The 27,716-nt window shown below is 55.4% G+C and overlaps 2 protein-coding genes across 3 annotated transcripts in view; both read left to right on the top strand.

The window, feature by feature from the left end:
• The window catches only part of PRDM16 (PR/SET domain 16), a gene marked incomplete at both ends in the record, with an annotated part of 340,471 nt that extends 334,750 nt beyond the window's left edge, over positions 1-5,721 (top strand). Inside the window, 4 exons of one of the 2 annotated variants that reach the window (XM_082328865.1) lie at positions 205-379; positions 1,635-1,865; positions 2,849-3,023; positions 5,644-5,721. In XM_082328865.1, coding sequence (XP_082184991.1) covers positions 205-379; positions 1,635-1,865; positions 2,849-3,023; positions 5,644-5,721 — 659 coding nt within the window. Of the gene's footprint in view, positions 1-204; positions 380-1,634; positions 1,866-2,848; positions 3,024-5,586 lie in introns of both variants that reach the window. The other variant, XM_082328864.1, reaches the window with a different exon arrangement.
• A 10,243-nt stretch (positions 5,722-15,964) lies between these two features.
• ARHGEF16 (Rho guanine nucleotide exchange factor 16) lies at positions 15,965-27,481 on the top strand (the record flags this gene model as incomplete). Its single annotated transcript, XM_082328739.1, has 14 exons — positions 15,965-16,519; positions 17,210-17,261; positions 17,747-17,916; positions 18,759-18,815; positions 19,179-19,339; positions 20,454-20,606; positions 21,219-21,348; positions 22,055-22,129; positions 23,237-23,329; positions 24,014-24,168; positions 24,544-24,753; positions 25,163-25,236; positions 25,708-25,809; positions 26,288-27,481. 14 exons carry the CDS (start codon positions 15,965-15,967, stop codon positions 26,425-26,427), a joined length of 2,127 nt encoding a protein of 708 aa, XP_082184865.1. The 3' UTR covers positions 26,428-27,481.
• Between the last annotated feature and the right edge of the window lie 235 nt (positions 27,482-27,716).

Here is a 27,716-nt window from a genome sequence, read left to right as displayed (position 1 = left end):
GCACCTATATTTCTCTCTGTAGTTCAAGTCTGGAAAACATGAGCTTCCTTTGGCAGCTTTGGTCTGTGAGATGTCTCTTAATGTTAAATCATTAATACGTAGTGAGAGGATTGTTGTGTAATGTTCCTCCTGTATTTTTCCTCTTAATAATAGCTTTGACAGTACCTGATTGTTTCTCCTGTTCTCTTTTCTTGTTTCTCTCAGTGAGCCAGCACTCTGGAGTCATTACAAACCACCTTGGGACCAGTGCCTCTTCCCCAAACTCGGAATCAGACAACCATGCACTTTTAGATGAAAAAGAGGATTCATATTTTTCTGAGATCAGAAATTTTATTGCAAATAGTGAGATGAATCAAGCATCAACTTTGGCAGATAAAAGGTAGACAAGCACATAAAGTTTTCTGTATTGTTAACGTGGTTAAAAGACCAGTCAGCCTCTGTCCTGCAGTACTTGATTTAAAACGCTCGAAAGAGAGAACTGTAACAGTTTGGAAGGAAAGGGCGTTCAAGTTCAAGCTCTACGCCCAGGGTTAAGTCTTTTCAGACCGTGACTTAAGTTAGGGGGGCTGACAGCAGAGAGCCACTGACGGCTGGAGACGGGGCTGCAAGCGGTGGGGCAAACTTCCAGCGAAGTTGCACTAGGAGCAGGCTGGCAGGCTGACTGCTGCCCTTGGCAGCTGCGAGAAAACACCATTTCTTCTCTAGCTAAATTAGTGATTATTGAACTGCTGCCTTCTGCCGTGAAACCACGGGCCTGGTCCATCACCGCTCAGAGAGTACTGACGAAGGAAACGGGCGGCACCTGCTTTTCCAGTCTATCAGTTTGTTTCAGTTCTAGCCGTATCACAAGCCTTATTTTGACTGAGTGATATTTCACCTGCTGCTATCCTGTTTTCACAAATAGCTGTTGAATGCCAATATTAAGGTTTAAGTCCAAACTGTAAGTATGAGAAATCCACACGATGATGTGATCCGCATAAAGAACAGTAAGAAGTGAGGAACGTGCGGACATAAAATTTCTAGTGAAGGTGTTCATCTTATTTTATGTCACTTGGTGGCATCCTGGTGGGTCCCAAGTCCATAGCACTGGTGATCCCACTCGAGCTCTCTTCACGTAACGCAAAACCGCTAGTTTTGTGGAGTCCGCTAGGTCCGTACGGGCATGAATAGCAAAAGTGATAGGAGAGAGAACTTGGGCTGGCTGTTAGATGACACTGTGAGGAAGCTTCCTCCTTCTGGTTGCGGGAAGGGAGATTGTTAGAATACAGTAGCACGGCGAAGGAAGAAAGCCGCTTGTCCCACAGATGTTATATTTTAAGAGATGGAATACCATCATTTAAATCCAGACTAGACAAAATTCTAGCTTGAAAAGCATTGGGTTGGTATATACTTGACATGCTTATTAGCCCTTAAGACACTGTGAAGGCTGATTTTTAAATGCCTGAAACATGTCGGTTTTCCTTTTCCTTGTAGCTTAAGTAATATGTATATATACATAAATACGCCTCTGTATTCATACATATGTATAAAATTATCAAAGTCTCGCATTACAGTGAAAATGCATGACTGACGCATTTGGCATCTTTTCTTTTTTCCTTTTCTTTCTTCTTCCCCCCCTTGCCCAAATATTTCAGGCCAGAAATCCAGGATATTGATGGCAATTCCCAGTGTCATGGATTAGCAAATGAGAAAACAGAAGATGTGGATGATGAAGATGAAGAACTGGAAGAGGAAGATGATGACAGCCTGACAGGGAAGTCACAGGATGAAACGGTATCGCCCACTGCGGAGCCCCGAGGAGCATTTGAGGATGAAGAAGATGAAGAGCCCACATCTCTCACCATGAGCTTTGACCACACCCGAAGGTGAGGCGGGCCGTTCCCTTTGAGAGGTCAAACGGGGCTCAGGCTTCTGACCCTGTGTCGGTGGTAGATTGTGAGCGCGACTGTTTTCTTTTTCAAGCCATGTGTCATACCTCCGGTTTGATTTAAGCATTCACTTGAGAGATTCCATTTTCACCGTGGTGGGGGACATGAAACAAGTGGACTGCAAGGAGAATCTGTGCTAAGGTGTATGTCCGAGACTTGAGAAGTTCCTATCAGGAGAACAGTTAGCCCAACACAGAGAACAGCATTTTCAGGGTACCGCAGTTCAGCAGATAATGTCTTGCTCTCTAAAACGCTGGTCAGGGCAAAGGAAGAGGCATATGTATGCGATCCGTTTTGTGCTGCTCTACCCCTTTTAGTTGTAGCAAAACGCTGTTGACTTCAAGTGGAGTTCTCAGAGCTCTGGGAAAAAGTGAAGCCTTTTTTTTTCCAAGGTCAAGCCATGTCTAGACACCTTTAAAATTAAAGTTTGTTGCGCATAGTATAGGCTTAGCTTTCTTTTTGTCTCAGTTTGCCTCAGTTTCCCAACTGGTATTCGCAACAAACGTCCCATGATGGAAAGTAGTATCTTACTTGATTTCAGCGCATCACTATTTTCATTGCAACTCAAAGAAAATGCAGCAGTGTTCTTCAGACATTGAGCCGGTGCCAAACATTTCAAGGAGTGGACAGCAATTGGACATCTCCACACAGAAGAGCAAAGTGAACTGTAGCCACACTGAATCACAAATATCTATAGCACTAATGCTTGTTTGTGCATAGTCATGCTCTCCACTTTTTCTTTGCTCCTTGCATTTTGGGTCATTTTCGTGTTTGTCTGTCTGTCAGTTCACGCATGTGGCTTGTGAGACCCCCATGGGATGTGCATGCAGGCACTGGGATAGCAACACTCGCATTGGCTAGATGTGAACGGTGAGATGAGCTAACAACAGGTCAACCCCTTCCCCTGGTCATTGGTACAGGTGTATTGAGGAGGACGAAGCCGGCTTGTTAGATTTGGAGCAGATGCCGAATTTTGGGAAGGGGCTGGATCTTCGCAAAGCAGCCGAGGAAGCATTTGAAGTTAAAGATGTGTTTAATTCCACCTTAGACTCTGAGACAATAAAACAGACTCTGTACAGGCAGGCTAAAAACCAGGTAGGTATATGACAGAACGTTTTATCTAGCTTGCCGCCAGCACGTACGATAGGATTAGCAAGCAGCTGGCCTCGTTTAGCTGAGGTTTATTTTCCCCTTCCAGCGAGCAGGGATTCTAACTGTAATGTGTGAATCGTATGTGAACCGTGTCTTGTTGCAACTACACTGAAATAGAGGAGAAACGGAGCGGGCATCAGTTTTAGGTCAGCAGATCCATTTATCGGTTAGCCTGTGCTGTGGGAACACGCTTATATAGAAAGATAGGGGCATCTGTCTGTTTTTATCTGTCTGTATAAATGTTTTTATAACTTTTGTTTATTTATTTATTCTTTGGGATGGGTCTTCAGTAGGTATATACTAAGAAACTCTGCAGAAACAGTAATAAAGTATCCTTGGGTTTGATTATAAAGGGTGTAATAGACAATAATATTTCCAGGACTTGCAGTCCAGCAAGTCCAGAGGACTTCCCCATTTATCTCCCTGATTTCTGAAAGCAAACCATAAAATGGAAATCTGCCCTGTGAGCTAGACCAGTTCAGACCCACCCAGAAACCTCAAAATGACATCTCAGCACCTACTGGAGTTTTGAGAAGGATCTGGAGGTGCAGGGCAGATCCATTTGTGCTTTCTGCTTTTTCATTAAACCAGAATACTCAGTGTCATTTTGTGAAGTTCATATCTTGGTCCCTACAAAAGGATTCTCACAAAAGAACTGTTCAATGAAGTTACATCACCGGACTGGACTGGAGGGAGCATACTCAGCCCTTCCTGGGGGATGAGCGTAGCTGTTGCCTTGGAGTCCCTTTCCAACCTTCAAGCAACAGAATTTGTCATGAAATTTATTTTAAATGTCCAGCAAAGCAGTAGCTTAATGCAGTTGCCAAGCAGAACATGATTTTTGATTTATCATCACCCAAAACTTGTGAAATTATTGACCTCCTTCGTAGTAGGTGCTAGTACTGAAGCTGCGGAAGGTCTGCTTGAAGATAGGACACAGCTTTTCTCTGGGTGAAACTAATTTAAACACAAGCCACTTGCCTGACTCTTACACGTGTCTGTTACTAATATGCCACATGTACTAACTACTTAGGAACAGCTTGCTCTTTTAAAATTTGTACTATGTTGTTAGGTCTAGCCTATGCTTGGATGGAGAAGTATTTTTGGTTTTTTGGACCAATTCTGTAGTGTATGAGATGCAGGACTGGTTACACTTAGATCATAAAAAGTAACTTAAATAATTCGAACCATCTCTTGTGCAGGAAATGTAATAGTAAAACAACATGGGTGTGAGCAGCACAGCACTCCTTTGTGGCTGTCTGTCTTTTAAGCAATTTTAGAAGCGGGCACTTCCATAACACTACAAAGCTGTACCTCTTCCAGCACACGCCTGCAGTACCTGAATGTGTTGACTTGACGAGTAGACCTGACTCTTAGCTTTTAAGAGGAGAGACTGAAGTTGGATAACTGGTTAGTATGGTCACCATTACAGTTGCATTACTAAGGGTCCTACTGGACTGAGCGTTGTACTGATGGTCCCAGATAACGCATGGCCTTTGTCTGTTGCCCTGCAAAGGATTGTGTGTGGGTGGGTGCAACCTCAGCGTGAAGGAGAGGGCTACATGGCCACGATTTCATTGCAAAGTAGGAGCATGCATTACACCAGCTAACACAGACCAGGGAGGACGGGGACCATGTCCTCCTCTGTTTCAGATCATGGGTGGCAGTTACATTGGCTTTCACCCCCAGTATGTGAGGTTAGCCCCTACCTAAGTCTTCACATCACCTGTGTGGGCTGTCGAAGGACACAAAGGTGAATGAGACAAGTGGTGCTGGAAGAGGGAGAGCACCTGGGTTACAAAGAAGCAAGCAGATTGTTATAGAGAAAACAGAAGTCTCAATGCATTTTTCTCAGCAGACACTTTTAACCATTTCACTGCAGCAATAAATCTACCCCGACAAAAACCTGTGAACACATTGCTAATGCTAGGGAGCATTTCATGCCTATGTTCCTAAATACCTCTGCGCAGGTTTCTACAGGTACCAGCGAGCTCACGCCTAGCAGTGAGTCGGGGTGGTTAGCCTGCTGCCCGCAGCTGCCCATCGGCTTACAGCTAGCGTGGACATTGCTACACCATTTCTGTGGCGTGTGACCGGGCCCTAGCCTCACTTAGCCACTTGCTTGTCTGTAGGATTACTTTTTTTAAGAACAAAATGAAGTAATTGGCATTCTGCATGTAGCTGCTTTCCCCTGAGAGCAGAGCCTAGAATTAAGCATGTGGGTTTGTGACTAAGTGCAGAGCTGGTGCAGAATTGGTCCTATAGAAGCCAATGGGCACGATGGCCTCTCCTGACTAACCCTACAACTGCCTATAAACTCTGGCAAATTTGAGTAGTTGGAGTGATGGGTGTCGTCCTAGCGTGCAGATGTAAATTGAGACCTGCTGGCAAGGTTCTTAGCCCAGGCCAAAGGATACTGGATGGTGCTGTGCTGCACACGCTTTGTTATAGCCTGTCCTGTGTGCGTATTCACACGTGTCCTCTGCATTACTCTTTTCTCCTCCAGGCTTATGCAATGATGCTGTCCCTGTCTGAGAACGCTCCCCTCCACACGTCCTCCCAGAACTCTCTGGGTGCTTGGTTGGACATGGCAGGAGCAGCTTCAGAGTCGGGGACCTTTAACCCCATCAACCACCTCTGAGAGGTCAACAAGGCACTGGCCAGAGTCCAAGCGAGGAGGCGGTGGTGCTGCAATTATCCTAGCAAAAATCCTAGCAAGCAGAAGATGGATGAGAGGGCCTCAGGGAGTCGTCTGGACTTTTGGCTGAGAAGGAAACCTGTCGCATCCACCCTACGAGTCCTGCATTTTTATCTATCCAGAGTTCTCATTTCTAATTTATCAGAATGAACCTCTCCAAAACTGGATAACCCTGATGCAGCCCTAGGATTTCACAGTCTATAGGAATAGCATGAGCAAGACACCAATTGCAACAGTGCAATCAAATATTGGCCCCTCTAACGTTACAAAACAGTGTCACTGAGCCAGTCAAGCCTGCGTATAAATGAAAGCTTGAAACCATTCTGTAGCATATCCTTTCAATTCAGCTGAATAATGAAGTCATGAGGAAGGAGAGCCAGGTGTGACCTATCCCTGGTGCAATTCTGACACAGTCACTGGAGTTATACCAGGGAAGGGTAAATTCAACCCATTTAATTGACCCCAAAAAGAATTTCAAATTCGGAGCTCCTGCAGAAATACCGTCCTATCCTTGGTTCCCAACAAAACGTATTGGCACAGTGCAAAGCTTCTCGAATGTGAGGCCACATTGCCTGCGGTCATGATACACTATATGCAGTGTCCCGGTTGAGAAATCTTCAGCCTGGAGCATTGCTGAGGTTGGGGTTAGTGATGTATCATGCAAATACGTGATTCACGGTCGTCGGCTGTGCCCTGAATGCCCTTCTGTCTGTGCCTACGCTGCAAGGTTAAGAGTGCTTTCCATCTCTGCTAGTGCCTGTGAGCCCGAGCTGCTGCTTGGACTCGAAGAGTGTTTCAGAAAAAGCCATGGTCGGCAGGTCTGCTGGTGAGGGGCAGTGGCACGCTGCCCTGCGCCGGCCCGGCGCCCCGCACGGAGCGGCTCAGAGTGCTTGGACTTGCCCAGGCAGAGGGGTCCCGGGGTGAAGCCTTACCTGGAGGGGTGTAGCTGGGCGTGGATGGTGGGCGAGTCTCGCCTTAGGAAGGCCAATTTGGACACATCTTCTCATTTATCTCCCAGGGTTTTTTGAGAGTGACATCCTTTCAGTGTTGATAGTATCTGGGAATTGTGGCAGAAATTTCTGCCTCGTGCAGTTGTTTTGGTATGCTGGATGGTTGCTTATGCATTGCACGCTGCTATTTGGCCTATAATTTAAGTAGAAAGGTTAAAATTTACTTGCTTCAGCAACCTCAGGGGTACAGCCCTCTATTCAAGCACATAGCTAAGAATCGAATTGTCTCTCTGACTCTAAAATTGCTCGCAGATATTTTATGAGTGATTTTAAATCGCTTCAAAGTCTCATCTTCTTTACTGATAGAAAGCAGCCTCCAGAAATACTGTGATGTTTGTGCTATTCTACATTGCAATTACAATCTGCTGTTGGAGCAGTGATTTTGCAGGTAAAGCTGAGTTACAGAATAGTCAGGAAAGCAATTAGACCTTGCAAAGGATACCATTGCCTACCCAGGTAAAGTTCAGAAGGCGTGTCCTGAGAATTTTTGCATTACATCATCTACAAGTTAGAAATGCCGAGGACTGGGCTGCTGCCGCCGCTGAGTGCAAACGTGTGCCTCTGCATCTCGGCCGTTGCAGTTCTGCAGCAGCAACCTGCTCGGAGTCTGGAGGTGCTCTGGCAGCCTGGCTGTGTAAAGGTTGCATTCAAAGCCAGCGGAGTCGAGAGGAACTTTTCCCATTAGTTTCAGCATATTTTAGTGCTGGGTGTGCTTCCAGTAAGTATTTCATCAGGTAGTAACTGCTTGCAGAACTGGGTTAATGGCCGATTTCAGAGAAACAGCACGCAGTCGTCAGTGTATCTGCCTGTGAATACTTGACACGCGTAGCCTCTCTGTCTGCTTGGCATGGAAGGGAACAGACGGAGGCTTCTGTGCCAGTCCAGGCTGGAGAAACGCAACGGGGAAGCCTCATTCCAGCATGCTAAAACAAAGGCAACAGCTACTCAAATAAAGCGGAGGTTGTGTTAGGAACAGTACCTTTGCAATGCACTCTTTGCACCCAAGAGCACATGCGAGGCTGTTTTGGGATAGCCAGGAGCCTCAGCCTGCCCGTGGAGGAAAGCATCTAGGGTAGCTTTGGTGCAGAAGGAACAGAAGGTAAATTCGCAGCATCCGCCTATTTTCCAAGAAAATTTACCCTTCCTTTTTGGTTTTCCACAACACCCTGTGAAAGTGCCCAAGGCTCTTGAGACCAACAGTCAGCGTAACCCGAACTGCTTCATCTCTTTGCACAAAGCTCTTGGGTAAGTGGAGCCCGAGAGCCGACAACGTCAAAAGAACCCAGTCTCTACGAAGGAGATGGGACGTTCCCGTCCCAGCACATCTGCCTCTGCTGCTGCTGCAGTACAGCCCTGCCCAGGCGCTTGGCCTTTAAATTATTCCCACAGGGGCCAACTGAAAATAATAAAAAAGAATTGTTTCTTTTCCTGATGGAATTTATTTTAATCTGTATATAACTTGTAATTTTTTGCTAATTCTTTTCTTATTTTATTTCTTCCTTAACAGTATTTTTTGCATTAGATATCATTATTGTGAAGAAATAATGTTAATATAAGTATGTAGTGAAGGACCAAACTTGTGTAATTAAGGTTGTATGTTGTATGATTGATAACCAGGGAGTAGGAAGAGTTTGTCCGTGTGCCAAATGACCCTGATCAATCCTGCTAGCCTTGCTGCCGATTCTCCAGACAATCATACGTTTTGTTACATTTGCCTTTAAGTGACCGTTGCATTAGGCGAAAGTTTCTATTTATTCCCTTGGCCGGTTGGAAAGCCAACGCAGCCTCCCCCGAAAGCGAGCGGCCCGTCCCCGCGGGCCCTTCCACCGAGCGCGGCCAGCCAGGCTCCGCAGGGCGAGCGCCGGGCCGGCCGGAGACCCGGGAGCCGTCGGGTGCGGCTGGGGGGGCCGGCGAGCGATGCCACCGAGCGATGCCACCGAGCTGGCAAGCGATGCCACCGAGCCAGCGGGCGACTGCCGAGGCCACGGCACGGCAGAGCTGGCGGCAGCGCAGCGTCCTTGGCGGACTCGCTCTTGGCAGCAGCAGAGGTGCGCACCCGCGCCCTGCCCCGGGAAAGCCTCCGGCCTGCGAGCCCTGACCCGCGCAGCCGGCTGCCGGCCTCACTCCCCGGCACGCGGAGAGAGACTCGTCCAGCGAGCGCTCGCGGGGCCAGGGGCCCATCGCTGCCAGCACGGCCCGGAGGAGCGCTCGGCCCCGATGGGACTGTCCAGCCCTGCAGGTTCCCAGGCCCTGCTCCAGGAGAGCACGGAAACGTAGCCCGGCCTTGAGCATGGGGATGGATCGCTCCTGTCCCGTTACAGCGTGAAAGCCTGAGCTGCAGCTCCGTGGCTCCTGGAGCATCTGCTTGGAGTCAGCCGTACGTCTGAGCATCTTTCTGATAGGGACTGCAGCGCTGTCTGCCATGTTGGAACAAGATCTGTGGGTAATAGTAAGTGTTTGCATGCTCTGACCCAATGTTTTGTTCATCCTTGAAGCTTTGAAGAGGTCGACGTCGCGCTCCTCGGCATGAGGAGGCAGCAGCGCAGCCGAAGGGGCGGCAGTAAGCTGGTCTCCAACCGGTGGGCCAAGTACTGAGAAATGCGAATGTTACTGTGGGGATTTATTTGGGGTATGTGTGGTCTTCCCTTGAGTATCTCGGCCCTCCCGTCCGTTGCGTCGTTTCTCCAGAAGCACAGTTTGGCAGCAGCTCCTGACCGCGGAGCTCGCGCAGCCGCCGTCTCCCGCGCAGGGCTGCTCCGTGCTCCCCGCAGCTCTGCAGGAGCGAGGGCTCCTCCCGCGGCCTGGTGCCGGCCAGGGACGGGGGGTACAATCCAGCCAGGGATTACGGAGATGAAAAATATAGTTTTAAAAATCATTAAATGATTTTTTTTCTTTTCATATTTCCTAATTCAGTTTTCTTCCCGTTTTCTCTAGCTAGTGTCTCTGTTTGGTGTAGGATCTCCCGACTCCTCTAATTTAGCACTGATTACAAGTTTAAATTTTTCCACAGATAAATAAACAGAAAGCCTCACCGAATCTCTGTTTATCTTGTAGCTTTCATTCAATTGCACTTGAAACGCGTTGCAGCTCATAGCAGATGTTTAGGTTTTGGTTTGCTGTCGTAGCCAAAAGCAATCCCTTCTTTCGAAGGATGTTTCCCGAGAGGCGCGGGTGCGGAGGAGGGCTCTGCCGCCGAGCGCGGCTCGCTCCCCCGCGGTGCGGCAGGGCTGGGCCCCCTGGGCTTCGGTGCGGCGTGGAGCTGTAGCGCTCGAGGCCGTCCGGCGCCAGGGACACGGCGTGCTCGGGACCCGCCGCGGCGGCGCCACGCAGCGAGGTGTGGGCTGCAGCGGTTGGAATACGGGCTGCTGTTTGTTTGAAAGCCAGGGCACGACTCGAGGTGTGATTTAAACCAGGAATATTTGTGTAGGATCTATTTATTAAAAGCATTTTCGCATCTCGTAGCCATATTGCCACAACAGCAAGGAGGAGAGAACGGGAGGAGCCCTGTGAATTTTTGGTATAGCCAGATAAGGTTGACGGCCGCCGGCTGTTCCCGGCTGTTCGGCACTGCTGAAGTGAAGGTACCCCGAGAAGGGTCCTTGCTTCTCCCGAATGTGACTTTGACCACAGGTAGCTCTTTCTGCCTGAGCTAGTTAGGGAGGAGAAAACAGGTCGGACGCCTGTGCTTTCCCTTTCTCGTGCCTGCGGGGAGCCCGGCGGGCAGTACCGACGCGAATCGCTGCGGCCGATGCAGAAAGCTGAAGGCGCAGCAGGGCCGCCGCGGTGCGGAGCGCGGTTTCTGTTTGATGCGTGCGGGCGTTGCTGCTGGGCGGCCGGCGGCTCCGGCCGCTCGCCTTTGAAGCGCACCCGTGCCGGCTGGGCCCGCGCTTCGCGGGCTGCGGCGAGCGGGTGCGCGGGGCTCCGCAGGCGCAGCCGAGGGCCAGCAGCAAGGCCGAACCCAACGGGGTGAAACAGCAAAACACGAGCCGCGTTTGCCTCTTGCATTCCAGGACAAAACACAAAGCTGGGTTTCTGTCTTGCCTAAAACAGACTAGTGGAAGCTTTCGATTTCTCCCTAATCAGCACTTAGACTTCCAGTAGACGTTCTTTCTCACTTCATGCGAAGCATTTTGAAAAGCACTTGCACAATGACATGAACGTGTTTGACTCTAAGCATCAAAGCACTGGATTGTGAGCCCCCTCCCCTCAGCCGATTCCAATCTACTGACTTGCGTTCGATTTTTACGTGCTGTATTGTGTGTGTGTGTGTGGCGGGGGAAGGGGGAGAGCTTCATGGTGTGGGAACCTGCCCCTTTCTGCCCGTCGGAAAGCGGGCGGGGGGCGACGCAGGCCGCTCGGATCAGTGCTGGTAACATAAGGGCAAAGCCTCTGCTCCTAGACGATGGTCAGTAGTGTTTTCACAAAGCCATGGAACTTTTTCTTTGTAGTGTTGAGTGATACTGTGATTAAAATGTTATTGAATGATTCCAAGATTATTTTTCTCTTTCTTCTGTCATTAATTCTTATTACCACTTTGGAAAAAGAATGAAAAAGAAAAAAAAGGCAGCTTTGATTTCCAAATGTGCAATTCACATGTGAACAAAGTAATTCTGAAAGTCATTCTCAATGTATTTTACATTCTGGTTGCTCTCTTCAAAGCAAGAGATGTTTTGCCCTGATGTCATTTCCAGCCTGCAGAAGATGTAATTTAAAACATATATATATTGTGCTTGCAAGAATCATAAATCTGTGCATCCTATGTCATTCCTTTGCCCATTGTTACAATACAGATATGATTTAGGGGTTTTTTTTTTTCTTTAGAACTGTATAGTGTTTTTTTAAATCAATTGTAAATGTCTGGTTTTCATATAATGTTTAAAAAACATTGAGAAAGAGGATGGTGCTTGTTCCATATCATTCTTGATTGTATATTGCTTCTGTTATGTTTATAAGTAAACTGTGCATGACTTGTGTTTAGCAGTCATTATTGTGTCTGTTTGTGAAATTTTTATTAAAAAGAAAAAAATTCCGTAGATGCACTTATTGTATATGTGATTAGATTTTGCGTCCGAGGCTAGAAGCCTTGAACTGCCAAGGAATAAAAAAAAAAAGTGTTGGCAGTTATTAATTAATATGAAATCGCTTTGTTGGGAGCATAATGAAATAAAAGATATGAAGTGTAGAAAATAATTAAAAAAGCGATTTTACAAATTTCATTTTGATGCTTGTGATAAAAGGCAAATGTACTTGTGTAGAGAAATTCCTTTAAAATAATGAATAGAAAAAGCTGATTTTGAGGTTAATGCTGTAGAATAGGAATGTATACCAAATGTAATCTTTCCAATGCTACAATGAATTTATACATGAGATTGATATGCAATAAACCTGTGTGCTTTTATAAGCAATGGTCCCGTGAGCTTTTTTTCTTGGAAGAACAGTAGAGACACAACGACAAACGCGCAGAATGGGGCGCTGGGATGGGCTGCGCTCTTACTGTGCGGAAAGGTCTGTTGGAAAGGCGTGGCACGGACGAGCAAGCCCAGGAGTTGAGGGGGAGGCAACAGAAATAGGAACTTGGACGGGAGCGGTTTGAGGGTGTTTGACAGGAAGAAACAGTCTGATGAAGAATTGGATTTCAGGATTTTTAGCAAAAATAGCAGTTTTTATTCCTCCGGCTCCCACGCAGCTCGTTGTGGTACAGAAGGAAGCCAGTCCTGCACCGTCTCTGCTGCTTGCGCCACGGCGCGTCCTCCCGGGGAGCCGGGACGGCTCTGCAGCCCTTCCTGCCCTCTCCGCTGCCCGGCCTCCTCCGATTTTCTCTGCTGCGGGGCCGATTCCCAGGGCCGGCGTGGGGCTGAGCGAGCAGCGCCCACGTCCTCGCCGGGGGCTGCGGGGGCCGACCGCGGGCGCAGGAGGGCACCCAGAGCCGGCAGAACCCTTCCTGGCCGAGTAATGGGGCATAACGCTAACGAGCGCTCCCCGCCCCTGCAGTAACCGTTGTCTGATGTATTACGTGCTTGGCTTGTTAATACCGCAAAAGAGCTTCAAAAAATTAAATGATGGACGTCCCTCCTTGCCGCCGAGGTCCCGAAGGACCAGTGGTGCCGCCGAGCCGTGCCTGCGTCCCGCGGAAGGGGTGCGTCGTCCTCGCTGGGAAGTTTGCACGGGGAAGAGTGAGAACGCTCTGGGGCGGGGGAACAGGTTAGGACAGAACTAGTGAGCTACCTAAACCCGTCAGGAATATTTCCTTTCACAGCTACGAGCCGAGAGTTAGCGAACTATCTAGTGATAGCGGTCAGATGTTTCAGCGGGGGCCCTGGGAGCAAAAATGACTTGAAAGCAGGGTCTTTGAACTAACAACATGCATTACAAAACTGATGAATGGTCTCCGCTTCAAAAAGTCATTCACCGTGATCAAATGATGGTATCCTACATACAGCATAATAGCCCTTCCCTGGAGTTTGCCATGTAAGGGTTTCAGTCTTAGCTGAACTCTTGAGCAGAAACCCTCTGCCTCTCCGTGACGGCTGGCAGCCTTTCTCCTTATTAGCCCTGGAGGGAAAGGGAAAAAATCTATCGGATAAGAAAGCTCTGATAATAGAGCGATTGTCAGGCAGGCCTTAGAGAGAAGAGAACAGTCTTTGAAAAGGATATTGCTGACAAGTGGACTTTGTCATCCAGAAAGCACTTGAGATTCACCATAAACCAGCGAGAGAAAGGCTCCATTTTGGGGGGGGGGGGCGGGAATCAGAGTGGGGGACAAAAGAGAAGGTCAAGGAAAAATCTGTTCCCAGTGAATACAGAGCACTGTTGGGCCTGGCCTTACTGGGCAGCCGCGTTACTGGGCGGCTGTCAGCAGCCCGACCCTCGGATCCTCTTTCCCCCGGTAGCTGCGCGTCCTGACAGAGGCCGTGCGGTGCCAAAGCATCCGAACCAGGCGGTTTATGCCCCTGGAGGGACGGCCCGCGATTGCGTTTAACCAGGGAAGATGTAAGCTGCCACGGCAAGCCTTACACGCGCCTTTAGTAAGAAACAGTCCCTGGCCTGCTTGGAGTGACTGCGTGCCTGTTGCTGGCCGGGCCCTGAGGACAGTCGGAGGTGCGGTAGTTTGTCACCCGTTAACACGATGGGAGGGCGATGCCGAAGGATCCTGTACCCTTCAGTGACCTTGGTGACGAGGCTTTCGGGAATGGGCGACCCGAGAGAGTCCAGGGGCCAGGAGAGAAGGGCCGGGCAGGCACCTTCTGCTGGGAAGGCCAAGAAGCGGCGAGAAGTCCTGTTCAGTTAAGTCTGGTCAGCTCCGCGCTCCTGTGAGGTCCCGGCCCCCGGGACGGTGCCCAGGAGGGGAGCGTTGCCCTCCTCCACGCCGAGGTGCCTGGGGCACCGGCTGCCGGCGCTCGGGGCAGCGTCGGGGACCCCGAGCGCCCCGGCCCCGGCGCCTCCGGCCGCGGGGGCGGCCCGGCCCGGCCCCGTCCCTCCCCGGGGCGGCTCCGCGCCCGCCCCCGCCGCGGCCCGCCCCTCCCCGGCCGCCGCGCTGCGCTCCGGGCCGCGGTAGGTGCGGGCGTCGCGGCGGGACCGGCGCCTCCTGCGCGGGGGCCCCGGGCGGGACCGGGCCGGGGCCGCGGAGCGGGCGGGCGCCTGCAGGGGCCCGGCTCCGCCGCCTCCTCCCCGAGCGGCGCTGCCCGCCCCGGGCCGGGCGGCGGGAGGAGGCGGATCCCGGCGCTGGGGAGCGGCGCTCCGCGGCGGGGGAGCGGGCGGCGGCGGTGAGTGGCCGGCGGCCCCGTCCCTCGCTGTCGCGGCGGAGGGGGTTACCCTCCGGCTGCCGCGGGGGTCTGGGGGCAGCGGGGCCGGTGCGGGGCCCGCGCCCCCCGCTCGCAGGCCGAGCGCGGCGGCCCCTCCCGCAGCGCGCTCCCGCGGCGCACGGGAGCTCCCGCGGGGCCTCGGCAGCCGGTGCCGCGGCGGTGCGGGCCCCGGCCCCGCGTACGGCCCGGGCCGCCTCCGGTGGCGCCGGAGACCCGGGGGTGCGGTGGCACCCAGTGCCTCTGACACGGGGCGTGCCTGGTTCGTGCCGTTGGGGCTGGTGCTTCGGGCGGGCTCCATCCTCAGCCAGGACCGGGTTAGGAGCAGGACGTAGCGCTTTTCTCACCCGCAGGACGTTCGGCAGACCCCTGGCCAAGGGGCGTGTGTCCCCCATCCGAAGACGGGAAAATAAGCAGCATCTTGATCAAATGAGATTGTGTTGATGGGTCTGATTTGTGCTTCTGCCAGTCGCTGCGGCAGGGAATTAAGTTGAAGCCTTGGTTTCTGTTTCCTGGTCCGTGGCCTTTGGAAAGGAACAGCTGAGAGACGGTGATGGCATACAGTGAGATCTCAGCTGAGGGAAATTAAACTGTAGTTTTTCCTCAAGTTATGCAACGGGGTAGGCAGTGGGCGTAAAACGCTCTGTCGGGTGTTCGTCCCATAGGGGCAGGGTACGTGCCGTGGCACAGGAGGGGATGAGTAAGCGTAACCCTGACGGAGGAGCTTTAGGGACTCGGGCAGGTGTTCTGGCACGCGATGCGGAGCCGCTCCTCGGGGCGGTTTGGGACAGGTACAAGCTTTGAGGAGCGCAGGGCTCGCGTTGGGGCGCCTACCGGGGTTTTCACAGCCCGGCAGCCCTGGGGAGGTGGAAGCCGGGAAGGGAAAGGCTGGCCCTGGTGGCTCAGGCTGGCGGCACCCCTCGTCCCCGGCGGGGATTCGGAGGGGACAGGGAGGTGCGGCAGAGGAGAAGCGGGTGCTCGGGGGTGCTCCAGCCCTGCCCCGGCTGCTCGCTCGGGTGCGAGCCTGCCTGGTGCCGGCTGTGTGGCCTGGCTGCTCCCTGGCGCCTGGCTGCATCCTGCGCTCTCTGAAGCCAGACGTGGGCTTCAGGAGCCGCCAGCCCAGCCCCTGCGCACCAGGGGGCCCTGAGAGAGGTGCGTGGGCAGTGGGAGCATCACGCGCGCGCCTGTGCGGGCTCTGCCTGCAGACAGCGCCCGGGAGAGCGGAGGCTGGGTTCTGCGCTGCCCCGAGGTTCCCCGTGCAAAATGGTGCGCTGGCCGCGGCCAAGTGTAAATGCCCTCTGCCTTACTGGGAAAAGTCGTTCCATCTGTCTGTCTGCCTGTCTCTTACGCAGCTTTCTGGTTCCCTGTGCCACCGAAATGTCTCAGAGTCCCCCTGGCACCTCTGTGGATGACAAGACCTTTCTCCTGGAGTACCGATGCCACCCCGTGCGGCCGGAGCCCTCCAGCCCGACCTCCTACCCCGGGAAGCGCAGCTCCACCACGGCGCCCGATGCCGCCTCGCTCTCGGCAGTGGGCTCTCCCACCTCGGCCGAGCCTCGCCGCATCGTCCTCAGCACGGACAGCCCGGCCGCACTGAAGGTGGGAACCCAGCAGCTGATCCCCAGAAGCCTGGCTGTCTCCACCAAGACCAAGAACAACCCCTCCCGGCACCAGAGCTTGGGGGCAGCTGGGTCGAGCCGGGAGCCCCTGAGCCCCGACCCGAAGCGGGCGTCCGTCCCCAGCCTCTCGCTGGAGGCGGAGGTGGAGGATGACGGTGGGGCGACCCTCAAGCGCAACCTGAGGAACATGTCCTACCGCGCGGCCATGAAGGGCCTGGGCGCGGAGCCGGAGCCGGTGAGCGCCGTCCCCTTGCTGAAACCCACATCGGAGGAGGGCAGCGCCCTGCCTGCCCGCAGCCCCGGCAGGAACAAGGTGGGTTTTGCACCCGCTGCCACCCGATTGCTCTCGGGCCGGGATCGAGCCCCCGCTTTCCCTGGCGATGAGCTGCTGCCGGGGGATCTGCAGAGCCTTTTTCCTGCAACTCCTGTCAGTTACAGAGCGGTGTGAGCCCAGCGCGGAGCTGGCAGGGCTTGCTGAGCCTGCTGGCGTGACTTGTGCCCTGGGAGGCCTGCATCTCACCAGCAGATGCTGTAGGTCCCCAGAGAGCGCGGGAATAGCTGCCGCGGCTTTCGTGGGGAGTGCAGCTGGCTGCTCCGGGGCTCCCGCTTGTCGACAGGCAGCTGCGGGCATGTTTGCAGGGTGGGGCTGGCCGGGTGTGTGGCTCCGCGATGGCGGTTGGGTGTACACAAACATGGGTGAAGCAGGGCTGGGGAAAAGGAGACTCCAGTGCAGGCAAAGTCCAGGTGTGAGACACATAGATGTGAAAGGCAGCGGCGTAACCACAAAATGGTTTAGATCGTGACCCCGATAACACAAGGTGAAAGCTGAGTCACTTCGGTAAGGCAAACAAAAGCTCAGACAAAAACCAGACTGAAAGAACAGGGTGGTATTTGCTGACTGGCCGCGCAGGTAACTTCTTCCCTTTCCTGCAGGAGCTGGATGCTTCCCAGGGCCACAGAAATACAGTAACTGCAGCGTGTTCTCCTCTTCTTCCTCTTGCAGAGAACCTTTGGGCGCAGGCGGGTGCAGAAGCGTGGCGGCTCGTTCAAGGACCGTGAGTGCCTCCCGTCCTCCCGCGAGCGCGGCTCCAGCGTCCCCTCTGCCTCGCAGGGCACCAGGGCGCTGCTCAGCACAGCGAATCCCTAGAAGTCCCTTTGCCACGCGTGCTGCTGCTTGTCTCTGGCCTGGGGGAATTGCTTTTGCCACCGCTTCCCCACCTGCAAGAGGAGCATTGCAGCCCTGCTTCCCCACTCCTTGGGGCGTGATGAGGCTCAGGCTGCTGCCGTGCTCGCAGCTGGAGCGCTCCCAGCTTTGCTTGCTCCGGGCAAACACGGGGGAGCGGCGCGCGGGCTGCGGGAAGCTGTCGGGAGCAGGAGCTGCTGGTTAATTGGTGCTGTGCAAAGTCCGACCTTGGTGGGGAGGCGCTGGCCCTGGCTCGTGGCAGGGCTCATGGCCGACGGGGTGAGGCAGTGGTGGGAAGGGAAGCTGTGGGCCGCAGCTGGGAGAGGCTTCGCTGACCTCGTGCCTTTGCCTCTGCAGAGCCCCAGCTGTATCAGGAAATCCGTGAGAGAGGTCTGAACTCTGTCAGCCATGAGTCAGATGAGGATTTGCTGGAGGAATCCGTCCCAGAAGAGCCATCCCCTCCGGATGCCGCTATTGTGGTGCAGAGCTATCGCCCGGCGCAGGTGACCTGGAGCCAGCTCCCGGAGGTAGGAGCAGCAGCCCAGCCCGCAGGGTCCGAAAAGCCCCGCTTGCCCTCGCCATGGGCTGCTCCCGCGCTCGTGCCGTGGCGCAGCACAGCTGCGTGTATTTTAAAAGCTCTCTGAGCCGTCGAACAAACTGCGGGTGGGTAATTCTGCAGCATTAGTCTTTGCGATGGGGTGTTCTGGGACACGCAGGTCCCCGTCCCGGCTCGCCGGGATGCCGGCGGAGCTGCTGCGGCTGTGCTCGGGAGAGGTTCCCCCGCAGACGCGGGGAAGGCAGGTTCTCCTGCCGGCCACCCGGGTTTTCCCTGCTGGCCCTCGGCGGGAATGAGCTCCTCCTGCGGCGCGGTGTCGGCTACCGGCTGCGGGCGGGCGGCGGGGGGTGCTGCGGGCGGGGGGTGCTGCGGGCGGGGGGTGCTGGCGCGGGCCGGGCGGGGGGTGCTGCGGGCGGGGGGTGCTGGCGCGGGCCGGGCGGGGGGTGCTGCGGGCGGGCGGCGGGGGCTGCTGCGGGCGGCGGGGGCTGCTGCGGGCGGGCGGCGGGGGGTGCTGCGGGCGGGGGGTGCTGCGGGCGGGCGGCGGGGGGTGCTGCGGGCGGGGGGTGCTGCGGGCGGGGGGTGCTGGCGCGGGCCCGGCGGGGGGTGCTGCGGGCGGGGGGTGCTGCGGGCGGGGGGTGCTGCGGGCGGGCCCGGCGGGGGGTGCTGCGGGCGGGGGGTGCTGCGGGCGGGGGGTGCTGGCGCGGGCCCGGCGGGGGGTGCGGCGTTGGGCAGAGCCCCGGCCCGCACTAGAGGGCGTGCGAGCACCGCCGCTCCGCAGCCCCGGCGCCGGCTCATCCCCGCCCCCGCCCGCAGGTGCTGGACGCGGGCCTCCTGCAGAGGGTCTGCCCCGAGGAGCGCAAGCGGCAGGAGGTGAGCGGGGCCTTCCCCCGCGGGGCGCGGCGGGACCCCTCGCACGGGGCTCGGCTCAGGCCGGGCCTGGGCGGCGTTGGGAGGGCTCGCCCGCGCGCCGTGCGGGGAAGCAGGCGTGCTGCCAGGGAAAACACCTTAGGGCTGTGGCTTATTCATGAATGCAAGTCCTAAAAGATGCTGAAGCTGGTGTAGGCCAGGCAATGCATGAGGCGAGGGAAGGCCGTGTTGTTGGAGCAAAGTCATTTCCAGTGCCTTCGTGCCAACCGAATGTAAATAAGATGTAGCAAGTGTTAATTCCTGGCCTTGTTTAGTTGGTAATAATCCCGTTTGCGTTGTTACATCTTCACCGCCCTGCTTTTTCAGGCAATGTTTGAGATCATCACTTCTGAGTACTCCTACATGCACAGCCTGAACATCCTGGTGTGCCACTTCATGAGGTCGGAGGAGCTGAAGGAGACCATGACTCAGACGGAGCACCACCACCTCTTCTCCAACATCAGCGACGTCCTGGCGGTCAGCACGAGGCAAGTGGGGGCCGCCGGCGTGGGGCTGGGACCAGGCAGGCCTGGAGCCGCGACTCTGGAACTCGGTTTATTTGCCGTGTAACAACAACTGTCCCTTAGATTTGCTGAAGGTACTGAGACAGCCCACCTACTGCCCTTCTTCCTAGTGCCTCATGTCACGGCACATACCCCGGACCGTGCTGCACCGGCTTCCCGCTGTTACATGCTCGGGACCTGAACGTCTGGTGGTCTGTTACTCTGACACCCAGTTTTTTAATGGGTTATAATGGTGGTGCTCGGTCGTGCAGCTGCAATCAGGCACCGAAAGCTGGCTGAGCCCCTGTCCCCGCGCCTGGGACGCTCCCGTTTGCCTGGAAACTCCTCCTCGCGTGTCCTGGTGCTGCCGCCACGGTGGTGCCTCCCTTTGCCTCTGGGCTGGTGAGACGGGGCAGGTGGAGCTGGTAGCGCTGCGGCTCAGCCGCCCGGCTCCAGCCTGGCCGACAGCGGGGGCCGGCGAGGCAGGGCACGGGGCGGCTGAGCCGCAGCAAGCGGCTGCTTGTTGCGAAGCATGGGCAGGGGATCGCTCGGGTGCCAAAAATGAAACTGCACCTGCAACGAGCCAGCATAAGCATGGCCTTTGCTCCCTGGGAGGTGGGGAGTGCACGCCTTGGGAGCCGGTGCTCGGGGTGGCCGGCGAGCCCTGTCCGTGTGGGAAAGCAGCGGGAGGAGAGCGCAGGCGCGGCTGCGGCAGCCGTGGGAACTGCTGCGGGGGCGGTGAGGGCTCGCGGCTTCCCGCAGCTGGGCAGAAGCGGCCCTGATGGGGCAGAAACGAATATTCCCGGAGAGCTAAAGCGGAGGAGGGATCGCACGCGGGAATGGAGGAAGCCTACACACCTGGGGGCCGGGGAGCTTGAGAGCTGCGCTCCCCATCTCTGCAGCGGAGCTGGGAGCCGCGCTGAGGACGTGGGCGTCTCGGCTGCGCAGAGCTGACCCCGTGCAGAAGGGATCCAGGGCCTTGACTCCTCTGGGAAAACTGGGGAAAAGTTGCAGTGGGAACACTGTTAAACACATATCTGTTCGGTTTGTCTGGCCCTAACGAGTCATGCTGTGAAGTTATTTGAAATTCTCTCCTTAGATTCTTTGAAGACTTAGAGAAGCGGCACCAGGAAAATGTCCTAATTCCTGACATCAGTGACATAGTGGAGGAACACGCCTCGAACCACTTCAATCCTTACATCAGCTACTGCTCCAATGAAGTCTACCAGCAGAGGACACTTCAGAAGCTGCTGTGAGTACAAGGCTCAGGCCTTGGGCTTGCAGGGGAGTCGCTTGCAAGGGGCCTCTGGGCTACAGGGACGCTAGCTGGCTGCAGACGGGACCGCGACTTGCAGGTGGCTCCCTCAGCCTGTGGCTGAGTCCTTTTCCCTAAGGAAGGCTGTCTCCTTTCTGAGCAGAGTTCATCTTCTAGGCCTCAGTGTGCCTGTGTCGGGTGATTAGGACGTGGTTTGTGTTGTGCTGTGAGAAAGGTGAAGGACAGGGATAACGGGGGGTGATGCTACCACATACTGAAGTCAGACGGCTCTTGCCAAGGTCAGAACACGTATGGGGTGTGTTAGGGACATCTATGGAGGCTGGTCGTCTCCAGATCATACTGGTGGTACAGGTCAAGTTTGTGTCTGCTGTTGGTGCATCTACGGCTTTACCCGCCTTTTGGTGGACTCAACATCTCTAGGTGCTTTTCCATCACCTGCTAACGGATCGGGCCGTTTTCCACCCCAGCTGTGTGCCCTGAGCTCAGCAGACTGCCGCTGAGCACCAGAGGGTCTTGTGCACGGAGAGCTGCCAGAAAATCTCGATAACTGAAGAACAGAGTTAATGGAGATTTCTTGTCCTGTTCCAGAAACACAAACCCCTTATTTAAAGAGAGCTTGAAACAAATTGAAAGGAGACCAGAATGCGGAGGCCTGCCAATGATATCATTTCTCATTCTCCCTATGCAGAGGGTAACACGGCTTCCTCTGCTGTTAGATGTAAGTAAGTCACACGGTGGCATTGCGTGGCACCTCTGAAGAGGTGACTGTGTTATTCCCTTCTCCGGTTTGCCGAGCCGGGGACAGCCTCCTGCTTGGACTTCCATCCCTCTGGGAGCCGAGGCTGGGATGCCCGAGCCTTTGTTCAGGATTTAGATCCAGAGCGATCTGCTTCTTGTGGGTGTCAGAGGTGCAGCTTAAAGCTTTGTGAATAATACTTCACGTCTTACCTGAGTGCCGTGAGGTTCCTCCGTGCCCTGTGCTGCGTCTGGATACCCAGGGTGGGGTGGCACGAGCGTCCTGTTTCATTAATGGTCAGGCGGCCCAGGAAGGGACCGCAGGTCTTGCACAAGCCGCATTGAAATCCGGGACTTCTGGACCCAGCTGCTCTAAACAGCAAAGCTGCTGGGTGGGGGGTTTCTAGGAACTGCTCCCAGTCCGCAAGGGGCTGCGGGAGTGAGGGCCAGGGGGATGCCGGTGCGCGGGGTGACAGTGATGGGCAGGTACGTATCTGATGTGAAAGCCCCAGCAGAAAGCAGATTGACAGCTACCAGCACTGTTAAACCTTGCTGTGCCCGTCTGCCTGTCCCGCTGCCAGGCTGACCATTGGGAACGTCTCGAGCCTGTGTCACATCCTGAAATCCCAGGTTGATGCACAGTTCTGTGTCCTGCGATATCACTAAAGCATCTTATCTTGACATTCTAGACTGTCTGTCAAAAAACAAAAGCATGCACTGCAGCGTATGGAGCTGCCACCAGAGCTCTGAAAGCCATCAGCAAGGTGAGGCCCGGCTGCCAGCTCTCCACCTTTCCTCCTCCCAGCGCACCGTTCCGTCGCTCCGGCCCCGAGCCTGCCATTCTGGCCTCTGGTTTTCCTTCTTACGTTGGTTCACTTGAGATTTCTCGGCCCTAAATAGCTGCTGGATGTACACGTCTTCTCCCTTGCTCACCTTTTTCACCTGATTTTGTTTTTTCCTTTTTCTTGTCATCTTCTCTTCTTTTCTCTTTGGGCCATCTTTTGTCCTTCCCTTTGGTGTCATCTTCCCCATTAGTGCTCTCCCTTCTCAGAACCTCCCTCGAGGTGACAGCGAGCTGCGACACCTACTCGCCTCAGTTTTTGGAGATTTAGGCAAAGAGCAGTAAACAAAGCAAAGAGCAAAGGGCAGAGGAGCGAAGGAACAGCGGCAGCAGTGGCACTCGTGAGCCGTGCGCTGTTCCTGCTCTCATGTCTCACCTGCCTGCCCAGCCGGTTGTCGTTCACACAAGGCAATGCACCGCGGAGATCATGGCCACCAAAGCGGCGGTGGCGGCTCTTCCTTTTGTCCCCCTAAAGACCGGCTCTCGGCAACGCACTCCTGCCACTCGTGGTCTGTCCTGATCGCTCATCCCGCGGGGCAACAAAATGCAGGACGCTCCGTCCTTCCCCGGGTTGGAGGGGCGGCAGGCAGAGGCGCATCTGCTCGGGAGAGGCAACGCGAGGGGCCGGGGAGCCACGCGGCTGCGCGAAACGTGGCCTGTGGAAGGGTTCTGTCCTCCCTCTGACTGTTCGATCGTTCGTCCTCCTGTCTTAACCTCCTCCCTTCAGATGATTAATTCTTCCTCTTTGTATTGCTCCTTGGTGAAGCTCGGTTTTGGTGTGGTTTTACTTTGGTCCTTCTCCAGGCAAAGGAAAGGTGCCACCTCTCTCCTGGAGATCTCTCGTGGCAGGAGAACCTCCAGCTGCCTTTCCCCAGCCCTGGCTTGGAGCCTGTCGGGACTCGGCTGTTTCTCCTCTCCAGGGAAGCGGGGCGGCTGCCTGACCCTTCGCCGGCAGCGCTGGTGCAGAGGACAGACGGGCTCAGCGTCTTGCCATCCTCCGCTTCACTTGTGGTGGTGTTTCTTTTTCTAGCTGGTTAAGAACTGCAATGAGGGAGCTCGTGCTATGGAGAGGACGGAGCAGATGTACACCCTGCAGAAACAGCTGGAATTTGGAAAGAAGAAGGTGAGGACCGTGGCAGTGGCGGAAAAAATATCTTCTGGGGTGTGCTGTTAGAGTGGCCCATCCCAGGCGCGTTGGGCCTGTCCTGGGACTCCTTCCAGGAAGCCTTGACCGGCTGGAGCATCGCTGCTGCCGCGAGCAGCATCGCTGCGTCGTGCCCGGGGTGACCATTTCTTCCTGCTGTTCTGACTTAAATACGAGTTTCTGGGCCTTCGCCCTGCCAGCTTGGAGGGTTCAGCAGAGTAGTCCTGGATAATCCATGCTCCCTCACGACCCCCCACTTTCTCCTCTGCTTCGCTCTGTGCTTTCAGCTGGTGGAAGCTGGGCTTGCCCCTGACAAGAGGAGGTTTTACCTGGCTGGATCAGCTGGCAGCGACGTCTGCCCTTGCTGTGTTGTTCCAGACAGACACGGGGCTTCGCCTGTCTGTAGGCGCTGTCAGATGCGAGCAGCTTTCTAAAGGGGTGTAGCAAAGCCTTGACATCGTGCCCCACTGCTGCGGCTCGGGGGGCTGTGTCTCCGGGCGAGCTGGAGCAGGGTGTACGGCTGCTCCGCTCCCCGCCTGCCTCCTGGAAAGTCTCCAATGGACCCCAGGGTCCACTGCGAGTTCAAACACAGGTTCCGAACTTGGTTTTGCCTGCCGCTTGTGAGACAGGTAGTAAGTCAGACTTCCCCTGGATCTGTTCCAGCCTTTCCCGCTGATCTCTGCTTCCCGCTGGCTGCTGAAGCGGGGGGAGCTGTACCTGCTGCTGTCGGAAGAGGCGGGCATCTTCCGCCGAGGCGCTGGCAGGCTCTGCTACCTCTTCTTGTTCAACGACGTCCTGATCGTAACCAAGAAGAAGAGGTAAGGCTTCTTTTCCCTACATAACAACTAGGGGGATTAAAATCTCAGTTTCCCAAGCAGCACGTAGCCTAAGAAATTCTCAAGATTTCCCTGTTTTAACCTTTATTGAAGTGTCCCCTGTTAGCCAGAAGGGAAGTGCCCGGCTCCACAGCCCTTGGCCCTGCTTCTGTTTGTGGGTAGCCGGCAAGTCCGCAGAGCTGTGTCCCACCCCTGGCCATCAGCTCATGTCCTCGCCGTGACCGTCGCCGGGGTGGTGCCCACTGAGCTTCACCCGCTGGGGCTCTGAGCTGGTGCTGGGAAGCAGCTCGGTCCCCGCCGGTGGCGTCCGCGCTGCGGCTCCGCGCGGCCAAGGTGCTGATCCTGTCTTTGCTGTAGTGAGGAGAGCTACACCGTGATGAACTACGCCACGCTGGACCAGATCACGGTGGAGAAGATCGAGAACACGGACCCGCCTTCCCCTCCTCCTGGCAAGACCGGGAGCGGTGGCACGGCCCGCGGCGTGGCCGGCGGGCACCTGCTCCGGGTGGTGATGGAGAAGGACAGCGAGGGCAGGCGGGAGGAGATCGTGCTGTCGGCAGAGACGCTGTGAGTGGCCCAGTGGGATTTCAGAGGGTGCACGCTCTTGCTTGTGGGATAAACTGGTGCCCTGGAAATCTTCCTGAGGCTTCTGTGAAGCACCCTTTCCCTCCCTACACCTCCTCCCAGAAAGGGGGATCTGTGCGGGCTTGTCCCCTTGCTCTGTTTCCTTCTCTCTCTTAGATTTCCCTTATAATTCCCATATAATGCTTCCCCTGCGCATATTAAGCAAAGCAGCTGGGCGATGCATACCGCTTGTGAAGTATCTGTATGTTGAATGCTCTGAACGTGATGTTTGCTCAGTCTGACTTCCCTTGAAAGCCTTCATCTTTTCCTGCTGGGAATTTCCCAGCTACTGCTGGCAACACGGATGCTGTCTCTAAGGCTTTCTTTGTAATACGGGCTTTCCCTCTGCCAGGAGTGACCGGGCCCGGTGGATTGCTGCGCTGATGCACCGAGAAAAGGAAAAGCCTGACACCACTCCTAAAGGAGGTACTGGCATGCTGGAGGTCAGGCCTGGCTGTGCGGGGATTAGCGGTTGTCCTAGAGCCTGAGCGTTTGCAGGCACAGGTTTTTACCCTGCTCTTATCCGCTCCTGCTGGAGAAGGGGCTGAGGATGTGTGTTGATGGAGAGGAGAACTCAGGGTACCACACCTTGCTCGCTAGGAGTTGCCTCCCATTAAGTTATCAGACACACTAAACTTTAAATACAGTTCTTAGGAGGCACAGTGAAATTCCAGGAATGCCTCAGGCTGTTGGAGGAAGAGATTTGGCTTCCCCTTCCCGTGTGCTTGGAGGGGGCAGCAGGAGGGGAGCAGAGCACGACTTGCTGTGGAGCCCCGGAGCGGTGGGCGGCCAGGCGGGGCTGGGGCAGCTTGCCCAGCACTGGGGTGGCACGGCCGAGCGTGCCGGGCTGCGGCTCCCGGCCGTGCCTTCTCACTGGGTCCCTGCTGTCCTCTGCAGATCTGAGCCAAGTGGAGATAACCCACGCATACCTGGCTAAACAGACGGACGAGATTTCCCTGCAGCAGGCTGACGTTGTCCTGGTGTTGGGTGGAGAGGATGGTAAGCGGCAGCGAGTGGGCAGCTGCGGCTGGGCAAGGCTTACCTTAGGCAGAGGTATGGTGGGGGGAAAGGCTTCAGTGATCCCAGTGAACTGGGATTTTAGCAATTTTCAGAAGCTTCCAGGAAGCCCTAGCCACTGGCAGGGTCCGTGTCGCTGGCTGGTGCTGTGGCCCAGCAGGTGACGGCGGGTCCTCGGTGGCTGGTGGAGGTGGCACTGCCACGGGTGGGTGCTGTGTTACTTACCAGTGATGCTGCGCGCAGGCTGCGGCTGGCAGCCAGCAGCAGAGACCTCAGAAGTGAGAGCAACAACCTCAGAACAGGCAGGGCATCAGAAACCTCCTCCCCTGCGAAGCTTCCCCTGCACGCCCCTAGCTGGCTCCTCCGTGGGAAGGGGAGCGGTGCAGCCCTCTCCTTCCACGTGCGTCCCCAGGAGCCACGGCCTTTCCTCCTTGCGTGACCGGCTCTGTTCTTCTCCTAGGCTGGTGCTGGGGTGAGAGGCTGAGGGATGGTGAAAGGGGCTGGTTCCCCCAGTCCTGCGCTCGGCAGATCACCAGTCGCGCAGCAGTGGAGTGCAACGTCCGCCGGATGGAGCGGCTGCGGATAGAGACCAATGTGTAGGCTTACAGCCAAGGAAAGATGCCTCTGTCGTGACTTATTTCAGGGGTCTTCAAACCTCTGCGGACTGAGCCCATAGCAAGAAGGGAGTGGGAGATCCTTTCTTCTTGAATTTCATTTGTCTTGAGCTGTCAGGCAGCAGATCTTATCGTTCAGGACTGGTCTTTGTAGCGGCTGTGACAGTAGCTAATTAATGTGAGAGCTGGCATCCGAGTGCTCCTGGCCAACGCCAGTATTGATGACCTGGAACAGGCTTCAAAAGCAGCCAAGGTGTCGGCTCAAGTTGAAGAGGCTGCAGCTGTGTTCTGGGCTCTGTGAAGTGGCTCCTGCTGCCGTCTGGGCCATGGCCTGGTGGCAGCGGCCGCACACCTTGCGTGGGAAGACTGGGGCATGGGGAGAGCATACCTGAACCGAGAATTTAAGAACTTAAATCTGTATGCTAGGCTTATTCCTTGACCCAATTTTTCCCTCCTGTTTCTTTTCTTTCTTTTTCTTCCCCCACAATTATTCTTGCTTCTTTTGAACACAACTGTGAGCTCGGCAGGGTGAGATGGTGCCCCCCACCTTTCCATCACTTGCCAAAGTAGCAGGTGCTGGAGGCTGGTGCAGTCGGAGTCGTTCTCATGGAGTCAGGGCTAGGGCCAGAAATGGGATGCTCCAGCCAGAGGGAAGCAATTTGCAAGTCCTACTGGAGGAGCAAGCCAGGAGCATGAAGAAGAGCAATGCTGCAGCTCCCGGCTGCCTTTCCCGTCTCCGAGGTGGGCAGGTGGATGTGCCCTGGCAGAAGAGGGAGGCTCAGTGCCCCTGGAGAGGGACGTAGTCATGGAGGTTCAAACCCCGTCCTTCCCGAGGCAGAGCAGTCCCGTCTCCTCCCCTTCTCCCCCAGAATGAGCACCGACAAGCGATTACCGACGAGGGCCGAGGCAGGGCAGCTCTCTTGTTGTACTGAGCAGTTCGCATCTGGGCTTTTCACGAGTCGAATGGTTAATGCCACAGGGCCTTTGGGGCGGTGGCAGGAGCGGGGGCTGCGCGGCTCTGCCCGCTGCTGCGCGCTTCTCGGCCGGTCGAGACGGCAGCAAGGATTTTGGGGTGAGGCGGCCCCGTGTGCCGTCTGGGTGTGCATTCACAGGGGCAGCAGTGTTGTAATGTGTCTGTTTTGATTAAACTGTTAAAGGATTAATTGGATTAGCAATAAATTCATGGATCCCAAGGAAATGCATGTTCTCCTGGAACTGTGCGCAACGTCGGCAGCACCGGTCGGTCCCTGTGTTTAAGCTGTTGGTGGTGACGGT

The sequence above is a fragment of the Platalea leucorodia genome, assembly GCF_965183815.1.
Source record: "Platalea leucorodia genome assembly, chromosome: 17".
In the NCBI taxonomy this organism is placed as follows: domain Eukaryota; kingdom Metazoa; phylum Chordata; class Aves; order Pelecaniformes; family Threskiornithidae; genus Platalea; species Platalea leucorodia.
Note: the sequence above shows the minus strand (reverse complement) of the source record. Positions and strands in the feature narration are given on the sequence as shown.